Source organism: Pteropus medius, unplaced genomic scaffold (genome assembly GCF_902729225.1).
Source record: "Pteropus medius unplaced genomic scaffold, Ma_sr-lr_union100, whole genome shotgun sequence".
NCBI classification, from domain to species: domain Eukaryota; kingdom Metazoa; phylum Chordata; class Mammalia; order Chiroptera; family Pteropodidae; genus Pteropus; species Pteropus medius.
In genome coordinates this window covers 16,306,233-16,325,780 of record NW_024349519.1, presented here as the reverse complement: position 1 = coordinate 16,325,780, position 19,548 = coordinate 16,306,233, and the positions used below count along the sequence as shown (strand labels likewise).

General features: G+C 31.1%; 1 protein-coding gene across 1 annotated transcript in view; it reads left to right on the top strand.

Annotated features, from left to right (window-relative positions):
• The window catches only part of ETNK1 (ethanolamine kinase 1), a 53,090-nt gene that overhangs the window by 12,345 nt on the left and 21,197 nt on the right, over positions 1-19,548 (top strand). Inside the window, exons 2-4 of the mRNA XM_039882502.1 lie at positions 3,360-3,619; positions 15,682-15,822; positions 17,888-18,030. Coding sequence (XP_039738436.1) covers positions 3,360-3,619; positions 15,682-15,822; positions 17,888-18,030 — 544 coding nt within the window. The remainder of the gene's footprint in view (positions 1-3,359; positions 3,620-15,681; positions 15,823-17,887; positions 18,031-19,548) is intronic.

The following is a 19,548-nucleotide window of genomic DNA, read 5'->3' as shown; positions in this document are numbered from 1 at the left end:
TTTTGAGGGTATTTTAAGATTTGTTAGGTGGGACTGGTGCAGTATGCAATCTAGGGCTACTCTATAAATCTGTAACATGGAGTTTTTAGTAATTCACCTTTATTATATGATTTTATCATGAATTATTTTGTCTTGTCTTAAAATTTCAATGTGTAGTTATCTATATACTTGTTGAGAGCTTAGTGTGTACAGGCACTGTTCTCAGTGCATTTATGTATATTAAACTCATTAATCCTTATAATAATGCTATAAAGTAGACTTTAATATGCTGATATATTGTATGTGAGAAAACCGAAGCACATGGAGGTTAAGTGACTTGCCTGAGGTTATTGAGCTTGTAAATAACACAGCTAGAATTCCAGCTCAAGCAGTATTGCTCTGTAGTTCGTCTTCTGAAATGGTAATATCTTAAATATTTAACGAACAATGCTGGATAAACACTATGAAAAGGAGGTTCGTGAAATTTGTATTAGTTTTGTTCTTCCATCGAGACGAAATTTTATATTTCTAGTATATATCTAGTATAGTATATAGTATACTTAACTAGTATATGATGCATATTTTAATTGTGTATTCAGGAACGTTCAGCATATTGAATTACTTGCAAATTTATGTATGAGGTGGGAACTATCCAAGAGCAAAGAGCATTATGCATACATCTTTAAAGTCAGTTTTTTCCATCGAGAGACCATCAGGAACACATCTATAGCAGAACAAGTTTGATTATTACTCACTGCAGTAAGGGAAAATTTACACCGTGGGGAATGGTGGGGCTCTCAGTAAGTAGCTGTTAGAAAGGATTTAATGTAGGATTTGGGTTTATCTGGTGATTTGGGGGAGAGTTCTGAGAAGCAAGGGTTTCTTCAGGATTAGGTGATATGAGGAAGGAAGTGGGATAAGTCTGTGACTCTGTGGGCATCTTAATCCTACGTATAGGACTAGAGGATTGAAGCCAGGCCAAAGCTGTGACTAGAAAAGGAACAGCAGTCACTCATACTAGCCAGAATACGGGGATGTTAGGTCATTTTTGTGGTTAGAAAAATTTCAAAATTTCATAATTCTAATTTTTCTTTAAAATCACGATTACAGTGATTTTTTTTTTGTCTTGATCCATTATGGCCACAGAGTGGTCTCATCTGATGTAGGTGTTCTTTGAAACTATTTACTACGTTCAGTAGAACCTCAAGATCTTGTTATGCGTGCCAGATTGGTTCCTAGCTGTTAGATGCCTTTTCACTAATTTCACTTGTAAACTAGGTTCATTGCAGAAAAAAAGTGAGAAAACATACATAAGCCAATAGAAAAAAGTTTAAGCTGCTTAGAAACAGGAAAACAAGAAATGAAGATTTAAACTACCTCATATTTTTATTAAATATCTTTGCAGACATTTTTATGCTTATTTATAATAAAATGGTTTTATATATAAGAAGTTATGTTATTCACATATATATTTTTTCTCTAGGAATGTATGGTGACTATCATTTCATTGCAAGTGTGTGCCTATTGTATGATTGAGAAGTTAGGAACAGTGTCATTGGAGTTTTGATTATGTATTATCTTTATCAGTGTCTGATGTTCAGTAATCTCTATTCAGTAATCTTATCTATCTCTAGCTCTTTTAAGTGCATATGTCTTTATATATATTTCTGTACACATAAATGTACGATATAGCATGGAACTATTAAAGAAGTTTATTACTATAGGCAAGAGAGAGAATGCATTTGTTATAAACTAGATCAAGAAGACAATGTTGGTAACTGTATAGGTTCTACTGTTGAAGTATTAATCACCTACTATTTGCTATGAGGATACAGAAAACAAATTTGAGTCCTGGCATTTGAGGAGTATAGTGTTATTTATAAGCATTTCAGAATGTTTTTTTACTCTTTATTACAGTAATTGAAATATTTTATCTCTACATGACATCTGAAGAAGTTACAGAATACCATGAATTTATATGGCATTGTAATAAGAAACAACATGCTTTTCAACACAGATTTTAATAAAATGATCATTGGCATTTAATTTCAATGCATATGCTTCTTGTCAGTGTCTTCCTACATACAGTCTTTTTGAAATCTAGGTGGAGAGCAGTATTTTATGTCTCTGCTTAAAATATCTATAAAAATACAGATATTCTGAATAAGTCTCTTTACATTAGCTCATTCTATTTACCTGCTTTAGGTGAATAAAGATAATAGTTAAGCCTTATATATAATAAAAAACCATTATATAAAAACTTGTCAACCATATATTAACTTTAGTAAATACTTTATTTCAAAATTTCATCTGAAGATGCAAAGCTTTTTCAGGTCTCATTTATCATTACGACAGTCTTATTGAAATAGAAACATTTACCCTGTTTTTCAGACATAAGTTATATGTGTATACATTTAAAAGTTATCCTCTGTCCTTTTTTCCTTTTCTTTCCAGTTGTCTTAGAAAAAAATGTCTTTAACTTTTACTTTCACTTTTACCACTTGTCCCTTTTTTCCAAAAGCTCTTAATTATAATTGGGTAAATAAAAGAGTTAGTTTTGGTTTCTAATTAATAAAGAGGAAAACGAAAGTTAGAATTTTTGAATAGATGTAGAGAACTAATATTGGTAGTATCTGTTTGCTTTTTAATGTGCCATTTGTGTTCAGAGCTAAAAAAAGGACTTGAAGTACTTGACTTAATGCTCTTGAAAAGTCCCAGAAGTTCCTTTTAGAAAATATTGTAGAAATCTGTACTTACTTATTTTTCTTTAATTAAGGTTGCCCTTCTTTTTTTTTTTTAGCTTAGCATTCAAGTTTAAATTACAACCCGAATACTTAAAAACAATTTCTAATGCATGTTAAGTGACCTTTAAAATTAGCATTTAAAATTCATTTTTTTTAAGTTGGAGATTTATCATACTCTAAATTATGGTAGATACTTGTATGTTTAAACTCATGAACATTATTAAAAACCTTTTCTTATGTCATATACCATGCTAGGAAGAGGACAGTGTCCCTGTCTTCAGAGACTCTACACACACACAAGCACACACACTCACACACACTCTAATTGCAGTATAAGGCAGACTGAGATGTAATAAGTTATTAAAAAAATGTATAGGAATATTGGAGATTGACTAACACTTCAGGATCGAGAAAGATAATGTTGTAGGAATGAAAGGCAAGACAGTAAAGAGTGGAATTCCTTTTCATTTAAATCTAGAATTAAAATTATAGACGTTAGGAAAAATTGTGTTTAAAATTCTTTTATGTTAAAAAGATATTTTCTTTTAATTAGTATTTATTAATTTTCAAGTTATCTCATAATTCCTTAAAAATATGTAATTGCCTTTCCCCTATTTTTTTTTTCTTTTTGGACAGCTTTTCACAGATGGAATCACAAATAAACTTATTGGCTGTTACGTGGGTAATACAATGGAAGATGTAGTCCTGGTGCGAATTTATGGCAATAAGACTGAGTTGTTAGTCGATCGAGATGAGGAAGTGAAGAGTTTCCGAGTGTTACAGGCTCATGGCTGTGCACCACAACTCTACTGTACCTTCAATAATGGACTGTGCTATGAATTTATACAGGGAGAAGCGTTGGATCCAAAGCATGTCCGCAACCCTGCCATTTTCAGGTACATTTCTTTTTCTAAATGATTTATCCTTTTGAAAAATAAGAGTATTAAGTGTACTAAGGAAATATATTTTAAAACCGCCTTTTCTTTCTTTTAGCAACTATTTAGTTAATTTAGAAACTTTCTTTAGTTAGGTTGTGTTTTGTTTTGTTTTTTTTCCTAAAGAAAAACATTTTCCATCTGCCATCCCTCCTAATTGTTGACTCTTTGCTAAAAGAAAGGACTACAGGAGGTTTTGCATTAGTCTGCTGCAGAGGAACAAAGCTTCTCCTTAAATTTTTAAGGCAGCACTTAGTGTTATACCTTATCACTAAGTTTAGTTACTCAGATGCTCATATTTTCAAAGTTCTTATTAAGATTCTTTTTAAATCTTTTAATACTTCTCTGTACTCTTTAAATTTTTCATTATTTTTTCATAAGAATGTCTTGAATTTGCTTGGTCATTTTTCTAAAACTGCTGTCTTTTAAAATTCTCTTAATTCTAGTATTTGAAATTCTTAAAAACTAGCAAATGTGCTTGAATGGAAAATAGCAAGTTCATTCATTGTTTAAACCAGAAGTTCTCAAATATTTTGGTCTCAAGACCCCTTTACAACTCTTAAAGGTTATTGAGAACCCAAAGACCTTTTGTTTATGAGTTATATTTATCAGTATTTATCACGTTAGAAACATTTTTTAGAATACAGGGTTATCAAGTGAACATTCTGTTAGCTGTGTGTTGATATTCTCACTCCATGTAGCTTCTTATGTTACACTGTACACTCATGAGAATGAGAGTGAAAAATGTAAATAATATCTTATGAAAATAGTTTTAACTTCACAAAAACCTCCTTAAAGGGTCTTGGGTCTCCAGGGATCCCGGATCATATTTTAAGAATTGCTAAGTAAACACACTGATAAAAATGGGATTGTCCAATATCATTTATTTTAAACACAATTTCAAATAATATTTTGACATAGAAATCTACTCAAACCCTAGTTTTTAACCATCAAATATAGTCTCTTTTCTTACATGAGTATATTGTCTAAAATGTATCAAGGGATCCTGATTAATAGATTATTTTTGTTCTTTGGTGTAAAAGTTTTTGTGGTTTTGAGGCTTGTGTACATATATATGTAATTTATTTCTAAAACCTCAATCTTATTCACAGTGGTTGAAAAATATTTCTATAACAGGATTAAAAACATATAGATGCATAAATTAGGCCAAAGGAAAAGCTGGAGTTAAATTCAGATACAACAAATGTGTTCCTTAAGATTGTTAGAGAAGGGCCATGTGAGCTTCCTAGTAACCAAAGCAAGGAGGAAAATATTAGTTTTAGAGTCAGTGTCCAAAAGATTTAAGAAAAGAGTTGCTTAAGGGTAATACCATTTTTACTTGTGTAGCAGTCTTAAATACCGTTGTAAAATCCACAGATTAATAGATTTTACAATGACAGTCCTGAAGTGTCTTTAATATACCAATTTAAACTTTCAGTTGCATTGCTGGCAGTGGGTAACTATCTTCCTGTTAGAAGTTCATATTTAGGACATTCTCACCTTGTTATACTCTGTAGTCACATGATGGAAACTGGACACCTGGAGTGTTGTTGTTTTTTTTTTTTTCCTTTCAGTGATAGTGGAAAGTTTAGACTCAAAAGCCATGTGAAATTCTATATTAGGCAGTATAGCTTTGTCACTAAAAGTATTCTGTGAAGCCAGGTTGCTTCAGCTTTGTGAGCTGTATAAATTTGGGCATTGTACTTAAATGGTGTATGCCTCAATTTCCTCATCTAAAAAATGGGAATAATAATAGTACCTATCTCTGTGACTTTTGTAAGGATTAAAGTTGTCAGTATATGTAAAAAGGTTAAAACAATGCTTGGCATATGTAAGCACTATGTAGTGTTAGATTTTATAATTATATTTTTTTTCTCTTAAAACTTATCACACTGTGTAACTACTGCAGAGCTTCTGACAACCTGGTTGTTAACTAAAGAAGTATTAAAATACTACTTAGGCAAATTGTCATTGATATTACTAATCTGTTGGCTTCGTTATGCTTTTAGAAACATACTTTTGGATTTTAAAATTTAAACATAGACTTTTTGCTCTTCAGTACTATTTAATATGGCATATTATATGGTGTTCTTTGAAGTATATAAAAGAACCATATGGATGGGGCATAGCAAATATTTATTCCCACAAACATACCCACTACTTCGTTTGTGACAGAGTACTAAATAGTCTTGGAACCCTTTCCTCCTGAACCTAGATGAGACCTCAGAATCTTCTGAACTAAACAGTTTTAGTTAATTATTGCCCATTAGTTCACCCTTGTTTTGGGTTTCATTTTAACTTCCTTGAAGACTATTTTATATTAAAAATTCAAGATTTTATTTAACCAATACTAAACAGTAGTAACATATATTCTGTTATTGGAGAAGTGATACGTTAACGTGATGATGATGGTGACTGATACTGATTTAGCACTTAATATGCTCTAGATACTGTTCTAAATACTAATGTATATTAATAAACTCAACAATCCTAGGGGGTAGCTAATATTATAATTCCATTTTAATAGATGAGAAAAGTGCAGAGATCCTAAGTATTTTGCCCAAGATCACATGGCTAGTAAAAGTACCTCCCAAGAGAATACTAATGATGAGTAACTTAACCTTTCTGCTTACTGAGAAAAGACCATAAAAAGTAAAGGAAAATAGCTAGGTCTTTGTTACACCACTTATGAAAAATAACTTCTGAAAATTCGTAGAATTGAAGTGAATAGACTCAAGAAAATGAATGTAGACTTCTATTTGTTGATTTCTCATAACTATAAAATTAATCATTAAGCTTACTACAGAATTTCTGTTTTAATAGGAAAGCTTTTCATAATTTATAGTTTTTTGATCAAGAACATTGAAATTTTGTCAAAGCTCAGTTTACTGTTTGAAAGAATATCACAAACATGTTTGCATTAAATCAACTATATGACGTTCTGGAAATGGAAAAACTATGGAGACAGTAGAAAAGACAGTGGTTGCCAAGGGTTAGTGGAGAAGGGAAGGATAAATAGGGAGGATTTTTAGGGCAGTGAAAATATCTGTATGATACTTCAGTAGTGGATACCTGTCATAAATTTGTCCAAACTCTTAGAATGTAAAACACCAAGAGTGAACTGTAATGTAAACTATGGACTTTGGGTGGTAATGTGTCATGGTGAGTTTATCAGTTGTAACAAATGTGCTACTTTGGTGTTAGATGGTGATAATAGAGGAGGCAATATATGTGTGGGCTCAGGGGATGTATGGAAAATCTCTAAACCTTCCCTGCATTTTTGCTGTGAACTAAAAAAGGTATTATTAAAAAATAGCTTCTTCAGTATTTTCATTTGGATCTACTACTTATTTAGAATATGTAAATGATACTAGTATAGGCATATACACATTCCATAAAAAAAGAATGCATACTGTTAGAAACCAAACATCAGTACTTTTCAATTAAATTCTGATATTCTACTTGCAATAAGTGATATTTTGAATTGACTCACAATTTAGAAAAAGAGAAGCAGAGTGGAAACTGAGAAAGGAAGTAAAGGAAGGTGACAGGAACTCTGTAATAATAGAATGGAATATGCTTAGTATGACTAGTAAACATGTGCTATTTAACTTATTTTGCTATTACATTTATTTTAGATTATGTCGTAATTCTCTAATGGCATATTTAAGTGTTCAGCAGGTTTTGTTAATTATTGTAAACAACATAATAGAAAAAAGCTAATTGAGAGAAAGACATATTTGAATTAATAAAATAAGTGAATTATAAATTATTTAAAAAAGGAACATGGTTTTATTGTTTTCAAATATGTGCAGTTAAATACTTTTTAAAAACTCAAGTAAGCAATAAATGATTCTGGAGCCCAAGTTGAGGTTAGGGATGTAAATTTGGGATGATGTGCCTTTTAGCTTTTCTTTTTTTAAAAAATGAATTTTGTATATTTGATTTATTTAGTAAAGACTTATTGCCAATTTGGGTTTCGTTAGATGTCACATTTTGAGCCATTGTTATTAGGTTAGCCTAATATGCAGCCAACAGTCTGGTCTGATTAATCACAGCTTCAGTAAATATTGATTGAGCCTTAGATCAAAGTCCACAGTACTTGCTTTGACTCATTCGGACATACATATTTGCCTAAATTAAGATGATAATAAAGAGTATCTACTTTGAATATAAAAGGCATTGGAATATATGTTTATGTTTGGTCTAGTCTAAGGGAGGAAAAATAATTCAAACAATCTCTGCTCTCCTGGTAATTTACAATCTGTGGCAGATAATCTTGGAGAAAAAAATAAGTGAAAGGGTATACACGGAAGAAGAGAAAAGCTTTTCAAAAAAAAGTACTGATAGTTTACTGTGGTATATTTGGGAAATGAAGCAGTTTCACATTTGAACTGGGCTTTAAAGGATGAGACAGAGCACCGAGGAGGCTGAGAAAATGGGATAATAGGTTAACATGAGTTGGATTCAATGCTTAAGTTGTAATTCAGCTTATGGAAATTTATCATGATCTGTTCTATTTGGACTCTTCTGTAGCAACCAAATAAGTATTGCAGAGACTTTCAGACATTTTTTTTTTTTTTTTAATTCAAAGGTGTTTAGGAATTTTTTCATCAAATATTTCTTTAAAACTTGCCTCTCAGCTGGAGATCCTTGCTGAAGTTTAATTAAAAATGATCCAGCAATAGACATAATAGGATAAATGCAGTTTAAGATGAATTATTGCACATTTTCAAGATATATAACAAGAACACTGACTTCCAGTGTTGAGGATATTGTAGTGAACCTGGTACATTGTGGGTTGCAAGTAAAATTGGTAGTTGTTCTCATTTGGAAATCAATAAGGCAATATATAGTAACTTATAAAAGAAAGTTATACACTATGTTTTTGTCATGACAACTCTTATATTCAGATATAACTAAGGTGCACCAGCATTAATAAGTATTACACTCCTATTGGTATGATAGTTTTGAAAATTGTCTAAAACATCCAAATGGTTTATGCAGGGCAGAGAGGAAAAAACTCAGCTTAATAGTTGAACTGTGGCTATGATCGGGCAATAATGTGCTTAGTGAAAACTCAAAGGGAGTATGTAAAAATGAAGTAAACTATATTGTGATGGCAAGATTAGGGATTATTTTTCAATTCCAAAAAAATCCTGTTATTATTATAATGCTCTTAATTTTTTAAGAGGTTCAAAAAGAGGGAGAAATTAGTATTAGAGGATATTTGAGAAAATTCTCTGACGCCTTGAGATTTTTAAACATTTGACTTTATTGAATGTGATTTTTTAAAGTAGCATTTGCCTTGATGTTAGTTCAGTAAACCTTACTTATTGACACTAGTGAATAATGCAGAAATCTTTGTTTTTATACTTGTGTATACAAAACAAAAATTATTTATTAAATAATGCTGTTATTTTAATGGAGATTTTTTATAGTTTTTTCCCGTTATATATAAAATCGACTAATAAAAAATAATTGAAGTGCTCTAATCAAGCCTTTTTAAGAACATTCTTTTTTATGACCATTTAATTAAAATTTTTTCTTTTAAATTGTGGTAAATTATGTGCAATAATTATTGTAATCATTTTTAAGTATACTGTTATATAACATTATAGTATATAATACATAGTATATAGTGTTAAGTACATTCACATTGTTGTGCATCCAATCTCTACAATTCTTTTTATCTTGCAAAACGAAAATTTTACATGCATTAAACAAGTTCCCATCCTTCCATACCCTCAACTTTGTCAGCTGTCATTCTGCTTTCTCTCTATGAATTTGACTGCTTTTAAGGCCGACTGATATTCTATTTTAGGTATATATCACATTTTGTTTATTCATCCATGGATGTACATTTGAGTTGCTTCCACCTTTTGTCTGTTGTGAATAATACTGTTATGAGCACATGAACACATACGTGTAAATAGTTTTTTGTGACCCTGCTTTCAGTTCTTTTGGAAATATAACCAGAGGTAGAATTGCTGTATCATATGGTAATTCTATTTTTAATTTTTTGAAGAACTGCCATACTGTTTCCTATAGAAGCTGCACCATTTTATATTCCCACCAACAGTGCACGAGAATTCCAGTTTCTCTATATCCTTGCCAACACTTACTGTATTTTTTTTTTTTTTTAATATTAGCCATTCTAATGGCTTTGGTGGTACCTTTTGTAGTTTTGATTTTTCTTTCCCTAGTGATTATTCATGTTTTACGTTTTCTTATGCTCACTGGCCATTTGTAATATCTTCTTGGAGGGGGAGTCGATTAAGTCCTTTACCCATTTTCTAGTTGTATTGTTAATTTTTTGTTGAGTTGTAGGAATACTTTATATATTCTGGATATTGACCCCTTGTCACATGTATGATTTTCAAATCTTTTGAGGAATTTCCTTTTACTCTGTTTTGTCCTTTGATACAGTTTTAAAATTTGTTGTGGTCCAGTTTTATCTATTTTTAATTTTTTTGCCTGTGCTTTTGGTCTCGTATCCAAGAAATCATTGCCAAATCCGATGTCATGAAACTTTTCCCCTATTTTTTCTCTGAGTTTTATGTTTAGATTTTTGATCTATTTTGAGTTAATTTTTGTGTGATTCATGGAGAGAGTTTAGCTGTTTTCTTTTTCATGTGGATATCCAGTTTTCCTAGCACCAGCTGTTGAAAAGACTGTCCTCTGACCATTGAATGGTCGTAGCACCCTTACTGAAAATCATTTGAGCATAAACTTGATTTTATCTCGATTTCTCTATTCCATTGGTCTATATGTCTTGTCTTTATGCCAGTATAGTAAATCCTCACTTAACATTAGCAATAGGTGCTTGGAAACTGCAACTTTAAGCCAAATGACATATAACAAAACCAAATTTACTATAGGCTAATTGATATACAATTGACCCTTGAACAACACGGGTTCGAAATGTGAGAGTCCATTAATATGTGTTTCTCCCCCGCCCCCCCAAACCTCCCCCCTGCTGCCAGTAAATACTGCAGTTTTTATATACAGTAAATTTTTGATGATTTCCTTAATATCATGGACCAAATGTATCTATTATACCAGGCTACCATATTGCTGCTTCTTTGTAATCCTACATGAATCACTATACTTGTAAATAAATATGAATTTTTTCACATTTCTTCATTTTTGATGTCTAGTGTTAGTAATTTGTATAACATTTACAGTATATAAGACTATTGATGTGTAGGTACTGACAGGATTCATCTTGTGAATGGACAACATAAACTTACAGTGTCAATAAATACAGAATAGTACTGTAAATATATTTTCTCTTCCTAATGATTTTCTTAACATTTTCTTTAGCTTACTTTATTGTAAGAATACAGTATATAATACATATAACATAAAAAATATATGTTTATCGGCTTTATGTTATCAGTAAGGCTTCCAATCAAAGTAGACTATTAGTTAAGTTTTGGGGGAGTCAAATGTTATACCCAGATTTTCAACTGCATGAGGAGTCAGCACCCTTAATTCTTGAGTTGTTTAAAGGTCAACCGTATAATTTAGTTAAGTTTTGGGGGAATCAAAAATTATATGTGGGTTTTTTATTGTGCAAGGGTGTCAGTGCCTCTAATCTCCATGTTCAAGTATCAACTGTAAACAAGAATTAAGTTTTTGTGAAATATATCTGGACACAAAAGTATCACCAAAATTCTAAATAAAGGCCCCTAAACACTTTTAATATTATGCACTGAAATACATGTGAGCTACATTTAAGAAAGATTAATAGATACAAGTAAGAGAATTATTTTCCAACCCGCTTTTTCCAGTTCAGGTGGCTAGAACATAACGTATCTTGGCACCTGGGCACAAGGTGAGAACAACTCTCCATTACAGCACACTCATATACCACACTCACTCAGACTGGGGCAATATAAATATGACAGTTCACCTAATGTGCATTCACATCTTTGGGATGTGAGAGGAAACTGGAGTACCTGGAGAAAACCTGTAAGGACATGCGGGGAGAATGTGTTAACTCCACATGGCGGCTCTGACCAGGAATTGATTTTTGTTTTTCTCATCAGTGTTGAATGAAATGATGTTATTTGAGCATCTGCTATACCACAGTTTTGGTAATTGCAGCTTTGTAATAAGTTTTGAAATCAGGAAGTCTGAAATGGAGCTCCAACTTTATTCATGTTTTTCAAGATATTTAGCTATGTAGGGTTCCTTAAGATTTATTTGAATTTTAGCATGGATTTTTTTATCTATGGAAAAAATGCTATCGGGATTTTAATGGAAAGTGCATTGAATCTATAGATCACTTTAGGTAGTATTGACATCTTAATATTAAATATTAAGTCTTCAGTCCTTGAACAAATGATGTCTTTCCATTTATTTGTATAATTTAATTTTTTCAGCAACGTTTTCTAGTTTTTAGTTTATAAGTCTTTCACTTGGTTTAGTTCATTCATAATTGTTTTGTTCTTTTTGATACTATTGTAAATAGAATTGTTCTTAATTTTTTTTGATCATTATTAATGTAGAACTGTAACTGATTTTTTATATGTAGCTTTTGTGTTCTGCAACTTTGTTGAATTCATTTATTAGTAAAAACTTAATTTTCTTAACTGAGCCATTCTGCACAAATTCCTTGTTTTGTTCAAGCCCAGTTTATCAAAAATTTTAGATGAAAATAGAACTTGTAATTAGGACTTATTTAATTTTCTTAGCAAAGCCTAGTTTTTAAGTATATAGGTGCTATAATTGCAGTTGAACTATACTTGTTATTTCCATAAGGATATTTGTATTATAAATATTTTCTTTTTTGTTAATTTTTGTACAGAAAAGATAGACCAGTTAGTAATTGACTTGAATTCTATACTTTGAGAAGAGGCTTGTACAAGATTTGTCTTTCTTGTAAAAAGAAAAGGCAATATTTCAAATGGATGGTCACTCTATTTTTGTATAGCAAGACATTTGATTTTGTTACAGTTCTTATTATATGAAATTTTTAAAAATTCAAGATAGATTTTGATCCACCTGACAATAAACCTAATAGTGGTGGGGGACGGGACTTTGGTTTTATGGTAAATTTCTAAGTATACTGAGTCTGTTTTTCAAGTATCGGTTATTCATCAAATATCTGTGAAGTACCTTTCGTAAGTGCTGAGTGTTAGAATAGATAGAATAATAAAGTATGGTTTTTGTCCTTTGTAGGATGACTTAGTGGTAGTATTTATCCATAGTATTGATAAAGCAGTCTCAACTATTATTATGATTATTTGCTGCTATATTATTTTGAATTTTATAAGAAAATGCTACAAAATATTTTAAGTAACTGAATGTATTTTTACCTATTATATAAATATGTTACCGTCATTTAATATTTCGCCTCTTATATAATCTAATTTTAATAACGCACCTGTAAATAGGGCAGATATATCTGTAACTTAATTTAGATGATATTAATAATTAGCTCTTAAGTTTTGATACAGATTTTTTGTAGGTATTAATTTTACTATAGTATAATGATCATTAATATTTTAGTTTGTTTTCTATTTGAGTAGATGTAACCTTATGCAGAAATGTTTTTAAACTGTCATATAAATGTAATTCTCATTTTCATCTGTAATATCAAATTTGTTTTAGGAGAAAATTATATTTGATAAATTTTTGATAAAAATCACTCATTTGGAAAATTTTGCAAACTGGGGTAAAACTATAAAAATGGCATTATTATTCATATTTTAAGATCATAGCAAATAAAATTTGTTGATGTTAAATACCTCTTTTAGTATGTGAACCTTTTCCTGAATCACCAGTCTCATTTGTTTAGTAAGCATCTCTAGAACATAATGTTCTTTCGACAGAGATTGCCTCTTGAATTTTATGTAACATAGATCATATCTTTCTTTAAGCCTGTTGTCCCAACTATCCTTAAAGTTATAAACCTGTCCTTACTGGCTTAAAATATATAGGTGTCTCTTCACACGTATGCAAAGATGTATGTACATATATCGTGTGTGTGTGTGTGTGTGTGTATTATTGAGATTAGATTAGAGAGAGAGAGAGAGAGAGAGAGAGAGAGAGAGAGAGAGAGAGTGTGTGTGTGTGAGAGAGAGAGATATTTGCATTCTCTTTTGTTTTGGCTTTGTTACCACTTGGCTTTTTCCTGCTGTTTAAAGTATCATGCATTCATTTGGGCCTATATGTATATGAGAGATTAGCATAAAATAAATTTCTTTTTCCTATATTCTTGTTAGGCATGAATATGTAGTCTTGGGAAAGGCTGGTCAAGTAGTAATTTAATTTATATAAAGAAATGTTTTTTTACTGGTTTGTTTGAGATTATGAATCAAAGCACACATATTAAAAAAGGCTACAGATTTTGATGTTTTGTAATGCATTAGGACTCTTGATTGAGGATGATAATTTGAAAATTCGATCTGACAAGAAAGAATTTATTGGTACATATAACTAAGACAAGAGTGGCAGTTACAATGATCAGCAGTTGCAGGCTCATCTAATCAGTATCCCCAGCCCAGATAGGGGCGGGGTGGAGGTGGTTCCTCTTTTTCTGATAGTTTCAACCAAAGTCAGTAGCTTCAACAAAAAGTTCTGGGATCAAATCCTTTTGGCCTAGCTTGGTTAATATGCTCTGAACCAATTGTGGCCTGAAGGATGGAATGCTTTGAGTAAGTCTGTGTCATATCTTCACTCCTAAAGTTAGTGTTGCAGATGGGGTGGGGGTTAGGATTGAGATAAACTCTATAAGAACCACATGAACTAAAATGAGGGAAATGGAAGTTTCTCCAAAGGAAAATAGGACTTTTTTTTTGTTATTAGAAACTAGGTAGATAAGAATATTCACTACAGTGTAAAAATATAATAAAACTGTTATTTAATCTCAGATTGGTAAAGGATTGCTATACTGTTAGCTTCCCTGTGTTGAGCGGTTCTCAAATGTTTTTACACATTAAAGTTATCTGAGAAGCTTTTAAATATCTTGATGTCCTGGCAGTATCCCAGACCAATTAAATCACAATTTCTGGGCAGTAGTACTCAGGCCTCTGTATTTTTTTTAAGCTTCCGGAGTTTGATTTCAGTATATAGCCAAGCTGCAGAGCATTATATTAGTGCCCTTCAAACTTTACAGTAGATTAGGATCACCTGGAGATCTTGTTTAAAATGCAGAGTGCTAGAGCCTGCCCCCAGAGATTGTGATTGAGTGAGTATATCTGAGGTAGGACCTCGGTTAGTCCTAGGTGGTGCTATATTGGAGATCCTAGAACTGTACTTTGAGGAACGTTACATTAGATTGTTAACATCTTAAAAATTTGCCAGTTTTAAGTAATTTGTGGATTACTGTTAAGTCATTTGTCCACTGACTAGTGTATAGCTGTTTGGTATGCTTATTCCTCTATTAGCATTTGTCATACTAGGTTCTATAGATAACAAAGGTAGCATGGACACAAGTATATATAGCTTCAAATTATTTTGTAGTTGCATTAAGAAGATTGATTCTGACATCATAAAATCCTAATGTTTAGAGAATTTATCTTTAACACATCTATATAAATTAACTCATAGAACCCATTTATCTCCCCAGTTACCTTTCTACTTTAATTCCTTTTTGCCCTTTAACCTCATTAATTTCAAAGGCTCAAAATTAAAATGACTCATTACAGTTTAAATGTATCTCTGATTCATGTCTAATACATACCATGAAATCATCTGTAATTGTGTATTGTTCTGCTGGTCCCAGACATCGTGCAATGAAAATAGGCCACCTACTTCCAGACCCATAGCCCCTTTTGGACATAGTATGTAATTGCTGTATTAATTACAGGTTTCTTTGTTTTGATGCTTTAAGCATTTGATTCTTCTTGAGAAAGTTGAATTGGCCAATTATTTTGACTCTTAAACACATAGATGGTAAAAATGAAATTATGTTATTAAATGCATACTAGTTGTTTTAGTTTATGTATGGGTAGACATGAACTATATGATGCTGAATATTTTCTTTTTTGTGGTGTTTTGTTTTTAAATAGGCTAATAGCACGCCAGCTTGCTAAAATCCATGCTATCCATGCACACAATGGCTGGATTCCCAAGTCTAATCTTTGGCTAAAAATGGGGAAATATTTCTCTCTCATTCCCATAGGATTTGCAGATGAAGACCTTAATGAAAGGTAAAATTACTTTTTACATTTTAAGTGATATTTTACATTGCTTTGCTCTACATATTGGGTTTCAAAGATAACTATGAGTTTTTATGTATAAAATAATGGTTTGGTTTATCTTTTTGCATTTGAATAAAATAAGCATTGACTCATTTGATTCACAGATGGCACTATGGAAATAAGTCTTTCTCCATTAACTGACTCAGAAAAAAAAAAAGCCCTACAAAAGCAGGAGATGTGGGAGTGGGTAGAAATAAGGGGCTAAGAAATTAATATAGAACATTTATTTGGAAGTAAATGAAATATAAAGCATGAATGGGTACATTTTTTGTGTAGTGTGAGTTGCCATAGACTCTTTTTTAAAAAGTTATTTTTGTTAAAAGCTGTTTTGGATAGGCCTAGAGGTCTACATTGGGACAGTGTAGTTATATTGGAGTGTGAAAAGTTTGTGTTGTCTTAGATTTCTATGATTATTGAAGTCCCCAATACATTTACTGGTTGAAAGGTTGAAAATACATTTACTGGAGTCTTAAAACTGACTCCCCAGATTTAAACTGACTAAGGTATTTCATTATTTTCTATATAAAACAATTTACAAATCATTATTTAGAATAAATTATATGAACATTTTAATATAGTGTAATACTTGTGAAAAATTGGAAATTTTTGTTCTTTATATCTGAAACATACACGAAAATTTCACCTTTTATATTTCAGGAAGCCTTTGTTTTAAGAACAACAGGCATATAGGACCTATGGATTGTTTTTGTTCTTTTTTTATATTTTTATAATTCATTAGGGAAAAATAGCTGCATCATTCTGTTGAGTTTATTTCAAAAATTAGTTTCAGTCACTCTGTGTATTTGTATTTGCTGATAGTTTTTCAAACTTTGAATTTGGTAGGGATATTATACCCCTTTAACTGGGATAGGCAAACATCTGTAAGTATCCAATGTGCTGGATATTCAGGAAGTAACAGTGTGAAAACAACATTCTCTTTTGAATTAGTTATTTTATTTAAAGATTTTTTTGGGAAAAACCACCTAAAAATAATGAAGTAGATGGCAGTGATGAATGCAAGATTTTCTTGAGTTTTTAAGATAATGCAAGGTTGAGAGGTAGTGTAGCATTGTATGGTTTCAGAGCACAAGACTCTGGGATCAGATTATCTGGAACCAAATCTCAGTTCTGCCAGTGAACAGTTCTGCTCTTTAACCTTGGGCAAGTTACCTCTTTCCTCATCTGTAAAATGGGAATAGCAGGAGTAGTACATTTACCTTTTAGGGTTTTTATGAGGATTAATTGAGTTAGAATATATAAAATTGTTAGAACATTGCCTGGCCATTTAAGTGGTAAATAAATGTTAGCTGCTGTTTTAAAAATTATTATCCAATGAAGCTTTTTTGGGTAGGTTTTGGGTTATATTTCCTAGAATCTCTGTGACGTAGACTTTAAATCCTTGAAGTTAGTGTTATTTTGGAAAAGCTGAAGATGCACAGTGATTAACAGGGTGAAAACATCCTGTCTCAATAGAAAATAAACGACTAGATCATTAAAAACAATTAAAATATTAAAAATATTTTTCATATTTTCTTCCATTCCTTTTTGTTTGTACTTGATTATAATCATGTTCGTAATCCTGTGAATCCTATTCTATTCATTTCTGTACTTTTAAATAAATTCGTGAACAGTTACATCATTTTGAAAACATAGAAGGATTACTTTTGGCAGCTGTGTAGAGAAGAATGCAGTAGTGGGAAAAATACAGGTAGCAAGCACCTGAATAGGTGCTGTATAGGTGATATACTTTTTACTTTTCTGCCCTTCATTTTAACTGTTGCTCAGTTTCTTTTTATTCATGGTTAAGTTTATTGTAAAGATTTTCCTTTATTCTAGCTTTTGGAATAATTGGCTTGTTTTAATTTAAGAGTCTGTGGAATTAAATGGAAAGAACTTATTAATAGATACTAATAGATAATAATCCTTAATAGATACTAGTAGATACTAATCCTTAAACTTGAAAAAATGTCAGTAATATAAATAAGATATAACTTTTTTTTTTTTAAACTAAAAGGTTCCTAAGTGATATCCCAAGCTCTCAGATTCTTCAGGAAGAGATGACGTGGATGAAAGAGATTCTTTCCAACCTGGGCTCACCCGTTGTGCTTTGCCATAATGACCTATTGTGTAAGAATATAATCTACAATGAGAAACAAGGTAGGTATGACTTTAGCAGTTAGGTAGAGATGATTTCTTTGATGTTCTTAATGGTCCTTTGATCTTTGACTGAAATTTAATTCAAATGCAAGGATTGAAAACATGCATTGAAGTCTTTAAAGATTTTCTTGTAGGTTATAAAGTTATGGTAACTATGCTAAATTAGGAATATATGTTCTCTATATTTGTATAAAATATGTTTTTTAGATTTGGTTTAATAGAAACAGTTTGGTTCCTGTTAAGCGAATTTTAAATGAAAAATGATAAAATGACTTTGTTTACAAATTTAACTGTAAAACCTATTTGGTAATTCATGGTTTGTAAATACACCTGCTTGTAATGGGGGTTATTGAAAAACAATGAACTTGCATTGCTTTATAAATAGAGAAATTTTCTCAGTGTTAGCAAGGACAACAGTTATTAGAAACAAATATGTCTCCAGGTTTTCTATTACCCATTTATTATACTGATTTATTAGAAATTTTAATGCTAAGGAGAGAGCCACAGATGGAGGAAATGTTACTTGTAGTTGTTGAAATTTATATCTACTAAAGTAATAATCAAGGAGCTCTGGTAACGAGTTTTAACATTTTGAGGTAGATAGTGATAATTTTTGGTGAAATGTTTCTGTGACTGTTTATATCTTTCTGTATTCAAATTCTCTTATGTTTTCATATTTAAGAAATACTTGGTTATATTATTAGATAAAGTGGTTTGAGGTTTGGTTGCTACAGTAGATGCCCTTCATTACTAAATTGAAATTTCAAAATACAATTTTGGTTGAAGGATTAGTATTAATTCAAAAAGTATATTTGAAAGTATGAAGCTACTGCATTTTATAGGAAATCAGTTTTGAAGATAATCATTATAGTTGAAAGATTATTTTGATTCCAAAGTGTTGTGTTGTGAAGATACTAAAGCCAAAGAATTCTGATTAAATGATCATAATTATATTAAAGTACTGTTTATGACCAGTCTTACCAGATGATAAGTTGACACTACTCTAATGCAAAAGTTGTTAATATTTGTAACTTTCTTTAACTTGAAGAAAACCGACCAAAGGACACTGTCAGGGGTAGTAGACTGAAGCACCTGTTTTCAAAAACATATTTGAATAACTTTTATATTTGATATTTTAATGTGGATTGGAGATTGTATTATTTAAAAATATGCTGAGCTAACATTTTCTTTTTGAATATCTTGAAGTTTTTGTATGGAGTCTTTTTTTAAATATTAGGTGTACTCTAAAACAAGTACTTGACAGTGTCCTTTAATTTTTTAAATTGTCCATTTATTATATATAATTGTCATAGTATATATGCACTACATTATGTGCTAGTAACCAAATCTCAATGCCATTTGTGAGACAAGAGTATTAGTTATGCATTTAAAGCAGTGTTTTAGCTTTTAATTTAGTGCAAGACCTAATAACACATTATTTTGTATAATGGAATTTCAAGTGAGGGACTTCATCTTACGTTTGAAGTGGACACTCAGCTTTATTTTTAACTGCAAGTT